Source organism: Carcharodon carcharias, chromosome 17 (assembly GCF_017639515.1).
Source record: "Carcharodon carcharias isolate sCarCar2 chromosome 17, sCarCar2.pri, whole genome shotgun sequence".
In the NCBI taxonomy this organism is placed as follows: Eukaryota; Metazoa; Chordata; class Chondrichthyes; order Lamniformes; family Lamnidae; genus Carcharodon; species Carcharodon carcharias.
Window position 1 is genome coordinate 17610743 of NC_054483.1, and position 12320 is coordinate 17623062.

General features: G+C 41.0%; 1 protein-coding gene across 4 annotated transcripts in view; it reads right to left on the reverse strand.

The window, feature by feature from the left end:
• The window catches only part of LOC121289728 (transcription factor COE2), a 260228-nt gene that overhangs the window by 14826 nt on the left and 233082 nt on the right, over nt 1-12320 (reverse strand). For 2 of the 4 annotated variants that reach the window (XM_041209384.1, XM_041209383.1), the window contains one exon: nt 7392-7574. The exons of 1 other annotated variant lie outside the window; for it this stretch is intronic. In XM_041209384.1, the coding sequence (XP_041065318.1) occupies nt 7392-7574 (183 nt within the window). The remainder of the gene's footprint in view (nt 1-7391; nt 7575-12320) is intronic. One more of the 4 variants, XM_041209385.1, reaches the window with a different exon arrangement.

The window sequence follows — 12320 nt, forward strand, 5'->3', positions numbered from 1 at the left end:
TTATTTATTGTGAGGGGAATTGATTACAAAAGTAGGGAGGTTAGGCTTCAGTTATACAGGGCACTGGTGATCACATCCGGAATACTGTGTACAGTACTGGTCTCACTTAAGGAAAGATGTAAATGCGTTAGAAGGAGGTCAGAGAAGGTTTACTTGACGAATACCAGGAATGGACAGGCTGTCTTATGAGGAAAGGTTGGACAGGTTAGGCTTGTATACACTTGGGTTCAGAAGAGTAAGAAGTGACTTGATTGAAACTTTTAAGATCCTGAGGGGTCTTGATAGAGTGGATGTGCAGAGGATGTTTCCGCTTGTTGGCGAATCTAGAATTAGGGTCATTGTTTAAAAATAAGGAATCGCTTATTGAAGACAGGGGTGAGGAGAATGTTTTTCTCTCAAAGGGTCATGAATCTTTAGAACTCTCTTCCTCAAAAGATGGTGGAAGCAGAATCTTTGAATATTTTTAAGGCAAAGCTAGATAGATTCTTGTTTAACAAGGAGGTGAAAGGTTATTGAGGGTAGGCAGGAATGTGGGTTGAGGTTACAATCAGATCAGCCATGATCTTACTGAATGGCAGAACAGGCCCGAAGGGCCGAGTGGCCTACTCCTGCTCCTAATTCATATGTTCGTAAGTACTGCTGCTTGGCTGAAAAATTCATTTTTGGGAGAGGGTGCCTCCATCTTGAAACACCCTCTCCCGTATTTACTCTCTATTTTCAGCCTGCTGCTCCTTTCAAGCTGAAAGACCTCTGATCGGCCCTCCAGCTTTGAGAGCTCACCTGCCATCCTTAATTGGATGGTAAGCCTGTCTCCATGCCAATTAGGGAAGCACCCCTCATTGTGAAAATCACAATAAATGATTGTTTCCCCGGGGGTGGGGTCAGCACTTGGAAACAGTCCTGACCTTTGTTTCCCGCTGCTGGAGAGAAAATCCTACCCTTGTCTCTGTCATGGAATTTTCTAACTCTTTCACCAAATATGCTTACTTTCTTGTTCATCTTAAGTTCCAAATACAAATCCCATATGACCATACACCCACCTATGAGATTCATCATTTCTCTTAACTCATTCTTTTCCTGAACTTGGGTTTTCCCTGGCCTTTTACAATCTACGGTATTTTAAAACTCAAGCTTAATGTCATATTATTCTTAACTCCCCTGATTTTAGCTCCCCCAGTGACACTTGACTGCTATAACATGTGACAGTTCTTGGGATTTGGGTGAGGCCTCATCTGCACAATATTTTGAAAAACTGGCACCATGCTGATTGGGGAGGAGGTATGGTTCCTCCACAGATTCAAGCTTCTCCAGGTTCCTGGTTCATTTAGAAAACTGCTTCCACAGTGGCTAGAAAGAGCTGCTTAAATCACTCCGCATTCACTGATCTCTGAAAATTATGTTTGGATACGACCACTGTTAAAATAAAGCCAATTTTGCAAGGCAGTGGGAGGAACCTGGCTGGCCTTTTGTCAGGTGTGCTTGAAAATCAAGTCGTCTGGGCCTCTGGCAAGGCTATGGATAGGAGATTTTTGATCTATAATTGTCCTTTACATACTCCCGTGTTTTGCATTGTGTGCAGTGTAATGAACAGATGAAAAATCACTCTTTTTTAACCTCTTTGTTACACTGATCGTAGACAGAAATCCTGAGAGCTCATCAGAAAACTGTAGCAGTCTGTCAGGATCAAAGGGACTGGAGGTCGTATACATTAAAACAAAGAAATTGTGCTGGAATAGACATGTCCAATTCAGCTGCATTTTCCCTGACTTTGACCTTGCTTTTTTTTTCTTTTTTAAAAAAGTGTTTCAAACTATATTATTTTTAATTTCTCAGGCGAGTTAGGCAGAAATTCTGCATTACTCCATTCTGCAAACCATCTATTCTCCTCTTCCACTTGGCATTCCCTTATGACTGTAGTCTGGGCAGGAAGTCTCAGAGCAACACTTCAAATTACAGCACTGGCAACAGAAAACATTATTTCTTTATTTATTTTTCTCTATGTGTATTATGACACCAAAATCTGGACACATAGCAGGCTGCCTCCTGGCAGATTATGAGAGTGTTTTTTTTTTTAAAAAGGATGTTCTTCCATTATTACTTTTGTTTATTTTTAATAAGCAATTTTATCTTTTTGGTCAACAGTTCTCCAAATTATTAATATGGCCGGGTTTCACTGTAAAATGTCTAACGATTCATCGGCCTGATTTTGACCGACCTGAAAACTCATAAAAGTCACAAAATCAAAGAACTAATGCTATACAAGTCATTATTTAGGCACACTTGGAATATTAAAGAAAGAACTCACAATTATGTAGAGCCTTTCTTGTCCTCAACATCCTAAATCACTTTGCAGCTAACAAATTATTTTAAAGTGCAATGACTGTTGTTTTGCAGGTAAACACAGCAAGCAATTTGTATGCAGCAAATACCACAAACAGCAGGAAGATACATGACCAGTTAATATGTTTTTGGTGATGCTGGTTGAGGGATAAGAACATAGGAAACAGCAGCACAAGTAGGCCATTTGGCCTGTTAAGCCTGTTCTGCCATTTAATAAGATCATGGATGATCTTATAAACTCAACTCCATATTCACTCCCTATCCCATATGCCCTGCTTCTCCTTTTGTCCAAAAACGTAAACTTTAATCAGGACGCAGTGAGGACACCCTGTTCTTTTTTTGATTTGAGTTTTTACATTTGCCTAAATAAGAAAATTGGGCAATAAATGGCAGACTCCCTCAGTACTGCACTGAAATGCCAGGCTGTGTTATATGCTCGAGTCCCAAAGTGGGAATCAAACTCATTGGGCCAGATTTTCGCAGTTGTGGAGACTCTGCAGGACTTTAAAAAGAGTGGACAGGGCCCTGATCTGGAACTCCTGCCCCCACTTCCAGCAGACCCCATTTTCAATGATTGTGGAAAGAGGATGGGGCATGAAGTGCACAGGCACCAGTTATGAATTGGCTGGGCCATTTAAACTCAGTGCACAAGACAAGTAGATCTAATTTTTGTTCTAGGAACGGCCTCAACTCGCAGTATGTTTTATACGACTTGCTGGTGGAGATGTAAATGCTCTTGAAGGGTGGATAAGGAATGAAGAACTGTCAAGCTATTTAAATCCCCTGCCATTTAAAATTTGAAAAAAACCTGCCTGCCTGTGTCCGTGAGAGAAAAAAATGTTCCAGCATTTTCAATTGATGTTTGTTGATATAACCTGAATTATGAGAGCATAATTCCTGCTTGACTACTTTCCACAACTTATTGGAGTTGCAGGGGTGTGGGAGGGAATGGGAGTGGTCAGGCTGTATGTTCACAGTTTAACTGACAGCTCAAAGAGGTTACTCAAGGATTAGCTGTTTTTGATATGGGGTTATGAATTTATATGTTTTTTAAGGGATTCAGTACTTGAGGGGATTCAAATGTATTGAATGGGCTTTCGTGAATTGGACTGCTAATAGATATTTAGAATGTTATTTTATTTCATCTCAGCATGGCTCCTGAGGTCTGCCTATGGTGGATACTGGGTGAGTTGGCATGGAGGGTGTAAGGGAAAGTGTGGTTGGGGGCATGGGTTAGCATGAATTGATACTAAGTTGGCATTGGGGCTATAAGGGACCACAGGGATGAGTGGGGGGCATGGGCTTGCATGAGTTGGTACTAAGTTGGCATAATCTCCATAAAGGGTCTTGGGGATGGGTGGAGACCTTACTTAGTACTAAGTTGGCATGAGGTGAAAAGAGGCCATTGGACACTAAGATGAAAGCAAAATATTACAGCTGCTGGAAATCTGAAATAAAAACATAAAATGCTGGAAAAACTCAGCAGGTCTGGCAGCATCCAACAGAGTTAACATTTCGAGTTGTATGACCCTTCTTCAGAGCGATAATCCGTTAACTCTGTTTCTCTCCACAGATGTTGCAAGACCTGCTGAGTTTTTCTAGCATTTTCTGTTTTTATTTCAGAGGCTATTGGAATACTAAGGTGCATGAGTTGGCAATGATAACATAGAGGCTAAAAGGAGCCATGGGGATAGGTGGGTGGCATGCATTGGTGTGGAGGGTATGAGTGGCCATTGGGGGTGGGTGGGGCATGGGTTGGCATGTTAGCATAGATAGGGCATGGGAAGTCAGTGGTGGTGGGGGGGTGGGGGGACGTGCTGATGGGGTGCGAGGAGTATAAGCTAGAGGGCCTAATATTTAACAAACCGACTGGGACAAAGTCCCAGTGAACTAAGCCAGGCTTTTTAACCAGCCCGTCTCGGCACACAGCAGCCCCTGTGGCCGCCTCCGATTTGCAGCCATCCTGCGACTCCATCCCGCACCTGCCTCCCAGAATGAAAATCGCACCATTCAGGGCACTTTTTCCTGAGGCAGGTGCACTGAGCTGGGAAATTTCCTGACTTGAGTTCTCTGCCTCGGGAGCAAAAATCTGGCCGAGTGCCTTCTGATGCAGCGGTGTAAGAATCAGTGTCCAGTTTTAAGCACCATTTTATAGGAAGGATGTCAAGGTCAAGATTCACTAAGGTGGTACAAGAGATGAGAGGCTTCAGAAATGTGCCGAAGTTGGAGAAACTTCAAAAGAACAGAGGGAGAGTTCAGGAGAATTATCTTTTTTGCACAGAAATAGTGGGGAAGCACCATAATAGGTACTTTGTTTAAAAAGAAAGTTTTAAATCATACAGGATAAGGGCAAGGAATGGGACTAGGGAGAGATCCTGCAGAGAGTTGGCACAGGCATGATAGGCCAAAGGTTTCCGACAAGCATGTTGCCTGTCCTTCGTGCCCCACTTAAATTTATAGAACTGTTTGATGGAGATCATGATCTGTTAAAAAGAGGTTACTATTGAATTTATTCCCACCCAAAATTCTAAAAATATTTACATTGTGAGGCAGAGGTACTGATACATTTGTGGGAAGAAGGATTTTTAAAATGGAATTTCTAATGTAAAGTGAAAAATTCCTATTGGTGATTCTGGACGTTGTTTCCAGTACCACATTGGTATTGTGTGCTCATGGCGAGATGACAGAAAGCAAGAATAATAACAATCAAAAGCAAGGAGAGAACAGAATCCTCCTGCTCCAAATGTGTGAGTAGAATAATGGACAGCAAATCTATTTGCTGAACTCTGGCAGAGTAAGAATTAATCTTGTAAAACTTAAATTTTCTTTTAATGACAAAGGATCAGTTAGGTTGGGACCCTGACTAACAACATAGTGGAAAGTAATGAGGTTACAAACCCTATTTCCTATCAATGGAGGGAAGGATTGTGAGGTTCGGATTGTAATCTATGGCCCTGGAAAGTAAGTAACAAAGAAAGACTTCCATTTATAAAACATATGATTATACCACTCAGAAACATCTCAAAGTACGTACACATAATTATTTAGAAGCGCTGTCACACAGAAAACACAACATTCACACATAGTTAGAGCCCAGAAGCAACAATAAGACAAATGGTCAGACAGTTGTTTCACTGATGTTGGCTGAGGAATAAATGGCCACCAGAAAACAGAGAGAATTCCTTTGGTCTTCCTTGAATAGTTTAATGAGATCTTTTATATCCATCCAAATCACTGAAGCAGGAGGATAAAGCATTAGTTTGATATCTTATCTGTAGGATGGCACCTACTTCAGAACTCTGGAGGTTCACGGAACAGAAGGAGGGAATTTGGCTCATTGTATCTGTGTCTGTTTTCTTCTGGAGAAATTCAAATCAACCCCATGACCCTGGTCTTTCCCATCGCTCTGAATCTTCCTCTGTGTCAAATATTTATCAACTTTTCCCTTAAAACATATATGGTCTTGGACTTACCAACTCTATGTTGTAAAACATTTCAAGTTCCAACAAAAAATGTGTTTGGCATCGGGAGTGGTTGAGGTGAATAGTATTGTTGCATTTAAGGGGAAACGAGATAAGCATATGAGGGTTATGCTGACTGAGTTTGGTGAGGAAGGATGGATGGAGCCTTGTGTAGCCTGCAGAACAGTTTCTGCCCTTTATATGTTACCTGATTCTAGTTATGCAAAGAAATTCCTCCTGGCCTCTCCTCACTCTGAGACCATTTTAAATTAATGACCTCCATCATTGACTTCCTAACTAAAAGAATTAATCTCCCTATTAAATAAACTGCTGCTCCAGTGAAAATATTCCCATTACCACAAGTACCTCCTCATAATGATAGTTTTTAAAAAAATCCCTGACATCGTTCTGGAGAATCTGTGCTGTATACTCATTCTGGCTTCAATGTCTTTTCGACAGTGGTTACCAAAATTGCACTCTCAGCTCTGACCCTTGCCTTGTACAAATTTACCATTACATCATTGCTTTTACACTGAGAATGCAACAGTCCCTTCATTCAATGCTGGAGTGACAACTTAGATTATGTGTTCAAATCCCAGGGTGGGGTTTAATAATTTCTAACTCACAAGAAGGTGTGCTACTAAACTTCAAGTCTAATGGAGAGAACCACTTGATTAAAAGTTTTGCCCAAACAGCCATTTGTAATGTGTAAATCCAAGCACTGAGCTTTTAAAATTTATTTGGCCACGGGTGATGACATCAGAATTGAGACAAATTCTGTCCTTGAAATAGGACCCACTTTACAGTTGAAATGACAGAACAGAAAGCAGCAGCAGAAAGCCTGGCTGACAATGATTTCTTTCCCTTTCTCTATCCCAATTGTGAAAGACCCTCCAACACAACAACATATCTAATGCCAACATTGTGGTCTGACTGTGTTTTGCCTCCTCAGCCAGAGGAGGACTTCCTGGGGTTAGGCAGCTCCAACTCAGCTCTTAGGTCAGTTGAAATTGCAACCTACCTCCCACAACCTCACACTGCAGTAACTGAAATGGAACTGGATATTTTGTCTTCAATTACATCTCGAACAGCTGAGAAGTCTTGGGGGTGGGGGTCTTCATCTCAACAATATATATATATATATATATATAAAATTTTTAAGGCATATTTTTCAGCATAAAAAGGGAGAGCCATGTGAATGGAAAATATTCCCTTCAGGATCTTCCTTCTCCTTTAACTTTTCTTTCTTGGGCACTGTTTGATCCCCAGAATCACAATAGTTTCTCAGCTGGCTATCCACTCAAAAGCAATGGTATCTTTAAGATTGGGGTATGGGTGGGGGAGTTAGTTAAATGGGTCTTTGATGATAACGATAGTGACTCGGCAGCCTGTTTTATACTCCAGTTTCTTTTTCAGAAATGGAATGGAATAGAAAATTGGGTGGGCTACAAAACTGACTGGCGATTTGCAAGCCCCCATTTTCTACCTGTCATTGAGACCAATATGAACCTTCTCCCTCCCTGATCTTCACCAGATGCACACTTTCTTTTAACGTACAAATTCAATTCAGGCAAAAAGCCGTCTCCTCACCTCGGAATCCATTTCCATTCCCATTGGAGCAGGCCGGGGAGGGGGAGTCTTGGGGTCGGATCACCGGTGCAAAGGCGCTCTTCTGTTTCACTGCGGGGAAGACAGAAGATGAGAAGGGATGTATGGCAGATGTGCTGGAGGACAGAGGGACTGCAGAGGCCACAGTCGGACTGGAAGGCATAACTGTAAGAAATAAAAAAAAAGGGGAAGAAAAGAACAGCTCCGTCTTAGACATAAAGGACCCATCTCCTGTGGAAGTGGAGTATCAGGTGTGTGAAGTGAGGCGAGTTTACAATTTAAAGGAGCACCACCTCTGTAAGACAGCATTTGGCAAACACTTCATCCATTTGAAAATACTTGATGACCATCTCATGCACGCGTTGAAAGTGTGAAAACCATTTCTTTGCTTTCATCGATCTGAAGCATGAATCCTGTTTTCTCTCCATTGATGCTGCCTGACCCGATGAGTATTGCCAGCATTTTTTTTGTTTTTAGTTTAGATTTCCAGTAGCTGTGGTACTTTGCCTTCTGATTTCCCTTTTGTTCCCCTCCTTTTGTGAAGGCAATGACTCTTGTTGGCTTGAGTTGTCCCGGTGCTAGTACCTGAATCTTTATGTGTGAGCCTGGATGGTGGGTGTTGCCAAACTATAGAACACAGAGGACAACACAGTTGAACTCAATATTGTCCACTCTTGATGAATTCCCTGAAAGGAGCTACTGGATAGCACTTCAGGTGATTTTCTATTTTTTTTTGTGGATTTATACATTAGAAACTGAAATCCTGACATTTGAGCTGCTGTGCATAGTTTTAATTTTTTAAAATATTTTTTAATTAGTACTGTGTTGGGTGGAGGTTTTTAATTACTATTCTCACTGATTACATATTATTTTCAGAGCTGCCAAGGATATTTTCAGCATTACAGTTCCAGCTCTGATTCAAATAGCTAACCCAATACAGACTAGGATTGGATAATCTAGGGACATCTTGGTCTGCAGTCCACTTACCCACAGAGGGAGTTTATGCAGATCACGAGGACAGAGCAACCACACATAGATCACTTATTCTTAAATCCTAAACAGAAGGGGTATAGCTAACTGTCAAGAAACAAAGCCTCAAATTTGTCAACAGTTGCACACTGAGAAACATCCAACACTTCATTACTAGCCTCAGGATCATGAATGTTTTTCTGGATGCACTGATCGCCATATCCTTTGCTGACTTCCACCTACATAATGCTTGTCTCTACCCCTGACAGCCCACCTGCTGCTGAACCTCTCATCTATGCTTTTGTTAACTCCAGACTCGACTATTCTAATGCTCTCCACTTGACCTCTAATATTCCACCCTCCATAAACTTGAGCTGATCCAAATTCTGCTACCCATATCCTAACTCATACTAAATGCTGTTCAGCCATTCACCCCTGCACTCACTGACCCGCGTTGGCTCCTGGTCCAGCAATGCCTTGATTTTAATATTTTCATCCTTGTGTTCAAGCCTCTCCATCACCCTGCCTCTCTGTGTCTCTGTAACCTCCTTCAGTCCTGCAATATTTCAAGATTTCTGCATTCCTCTAATTGTGGTCTCTGGACTATCCCCAACATCCTTTGCCTCACTATTGGCAGCCATGCCATCAGCTGCCTGGGCCCTTAGGCCTGAAATTCCCTCCCTAAACCTCTCTACTGCTATCTCCTCCTTTAAGATGCTTTTTAAAGCCTCCTCCTTTCACCAAGCTTAGAGTCACCTGTACTAATATCTACTTCTTTGATTCAGCATCAAATTTCTTAACTCGTTAGGCTCTGGTGAAACACCTTCGGAGGTTTTACTACATTAAAGGATCAAAATGAATGCAAGCTGTAAACTCTGGTATTTCTCTTGCTGGATATTGCAAGGAAGCAATATGGAGGCGGTATTATCCCAGCATTTGTTACAGTAATTAAAACTTTCTATAAAACTATGGCCTTCACAGCTCCTACGTAGGCTACGGTATCAGTTGTTTTTGTTCACTCACATGCCACGGGTGTCATTGGCAAGGTCAACATTTATTGCCCATCCCCAGTTACCCTTAACTGAATGGCTTGTGAGGCCATTTCACAGGGTGACTAACCGTCAACCAGATGGCTCCAGGTCTGGAATCACACATATAGACCAAACTGGTCAAGGACAACAGATTTCCTTTAAAGAACATGAGCGAACCGGATGGGTTGATATGAGAATTCAGTAGTTCCATGATCACCATTACTGACACTTGCTTTTTATTCCAGGTTTTATTTATTAACTGAGTTTAAATTTCCCAGCTGTCATGTTTGGATTTGAATTCATGTCTCTGGATTATTAGTCCACACATCTGGATTATTAGTCTAGTGACATAACTATGATGCTACTGTCCCCTCCCTAGCTGAAAAGCATTCCCTTGTTTTTGCTGATGATCCAACATTTGCAAATCTTACTGCCAGGTTGCTTAAGAAGAGAGAAAGAGTAATAAAGAACAAGGCAGAAAGAGAAATTCAGAGAAGATGCTTGAGAAGGATGAGAAAATAATGTACTAATGCTACTCGAGCATCTCCTGTGGTTGTGTGGCAGCTACAGCTTACTACTTTCAACCATGTCCAAGTTTATGGCATAAGGCATCAGAAGACCCATGATTGAAAATCTCACTTCTGAACTTTAAGAACCAGACTTGCTCATTGATCTTTGGTGTGCAGTGATCATTTCAACAGCTCACCATCTACAAACTCCCATGAACATCACTTTGAGGGAGTGATGAAGCCACAAGTGATTTTGATCTGTGATCAATTTTTGAAATTCAGTCAGCATCTCTATTTTAAATTCTCGATAGCGCTCTCTATTGCTGCAGTTGATAAATGCATTGCTCAGCTTAAAACTCACTGTTGCAGACTAGAGGGTAAATGAGAAAGCAATATAAAACAAGTTAGTTTTTCAGCTGCAGGCAGATTGAGGGAAATTGCAGTCTCCCTGTGCTGACCACTTTTAACTATTTCTCACGCACACTCTGTGACACTGATACAAAGCACTAATGTTATTGTTAAAAAAAATACCGTAGCATCAGGAGCATTGGCATCAAACCCTTTGCTGCAACATTATTCTTAAACTGCTAAACTAAAATAGCCAAAGAAGAAAACCTTACATCAAACTAAAAAAAGTGAGCACTTAAACTGTTGTCAATGCTTTTTTTCCATCTATTCTTCCTTATCCACTCTTTTCTCTCTTCATTTTTAAAACTTTAAGGGATGAAGAATTCTAAATCAAAAAAGATCACATGACTGTTTGCTTAAATGTGTTTCACTTGCACATGGCTTGAAGATGTTGGGTACTACAACACCAAATTATCAGAGACAGAAATGTATTCGACTAGCTGCTCTCCAACAGGACTTTCTTGCAGGACCAGGTAAAGTAGGATTAGAGTGTGGGAGAAGTAATTAAATCATTTTGTCTGGAAACATAAATCAATCCTCATTTTAAAGTCACACATTCTATCCTTAGTTTTATACAATATTTAGTTTTTATTCAATTTTATTTTGTTAAAAATGACAATTTGGGGAACACAGAAGTATAGTTGGTCCATGCACAGGCACGGGCAGCTGCAGTGCCATCACAGCATGACAAGTTTACATAGCAATTTCCGTTATAAATTTGGACACAGGAATTTATAAATTATTCATATAACAGGATAATTTTTTTGTGGACATGAACTTATGCAGAGGTAGGATTTTTAATATGTTATACATGTACAAGAACATTCTATGCAGCAGCTCACAGTGATTAATGATATAAAATGTATAGATGTGTTATGCCCAGTAACACACAATGTTCTTTTATATAATTCATAGAAGTATGTTATACTCCAGGAACATACAGTGTGTTACTATGTAATGTACAAGTTTACAGGGCTGATCACTGTGAGTACACTAGGCAAAAATGACACTGCCGTATGGTTAGCTGACAGGAGAGCTGTTTAGGAATCCAGCAAAACTGGGCACACTGAGATTTGACATTGGCATATTGTTTTTGCTACTGATGTTACCATCTACTGTGCTGCAGTTTGACTGTTGTGATGAGTGGGTGGGGTGCACTGTGTAAGTAAACAGGGTGTTTGAGCAGAAACGTTTTGAAGCTCCACATTCAATGAAAACATGGAGCAACAGATAACACCACCATCTACTGCAAATCTGAATGCAAGAAACTGTCAGAAACACATTGGGCAACCAAGGGAATGGACTAAACTGAAACGTAAGACCATGTTATATTGTAACCAATCGAAAGTATCACTGTGTCAAACATTTTGAGGACAGGTTTGAGCTGGCTGTCACGCCTACCATGGTGAACACCATACCAAGGCTGGCAGCCTAGGCTTTTATCTGAAGAATAATCACATGGGTAAGGGTATCAGAGGGCAACTTGCTCCTGTGGAGCTGTATTCCAGCTTGCACAGGTCTTCAGGAAAGGAGGAAAGAAAATTGAGGAAGGGGGTTCTCTGAATAATGTTTTAAATGCAGTAGTATAATTTCCCCAATCAATGTTCAATGGAGCCAAACGCGACCCAAGTATCTGATGGAGAGTTGACAGTTCAGAGGCATGACAAAATGAACCAGTCACACCCATACTGGACAAATTGTTTGTAAAGAGAAAAAAAACACTGGTGTCAGCTTGTGAAGTTTTCTTCCAACCTGCATCTTTACCGTTTGAAATAAAGATTCATCACATTGTCTCCTCTAACTTTCCCAGGACCAGAAAACTGTGGAACACCTTACCTCCCTCCTTCTTTCCTCCTTTCCTTCCTTCTTTAATCTGCAGGTTTTTAACACCCAAGCTTGATGCCACTATTTCTTGACTTATCTCATCTGGTCTTCTATTTTCCCAACCCTGGTGGTGTCCTGTATTGTAGCGTGGCCCTTCATCTAAGCTTCTC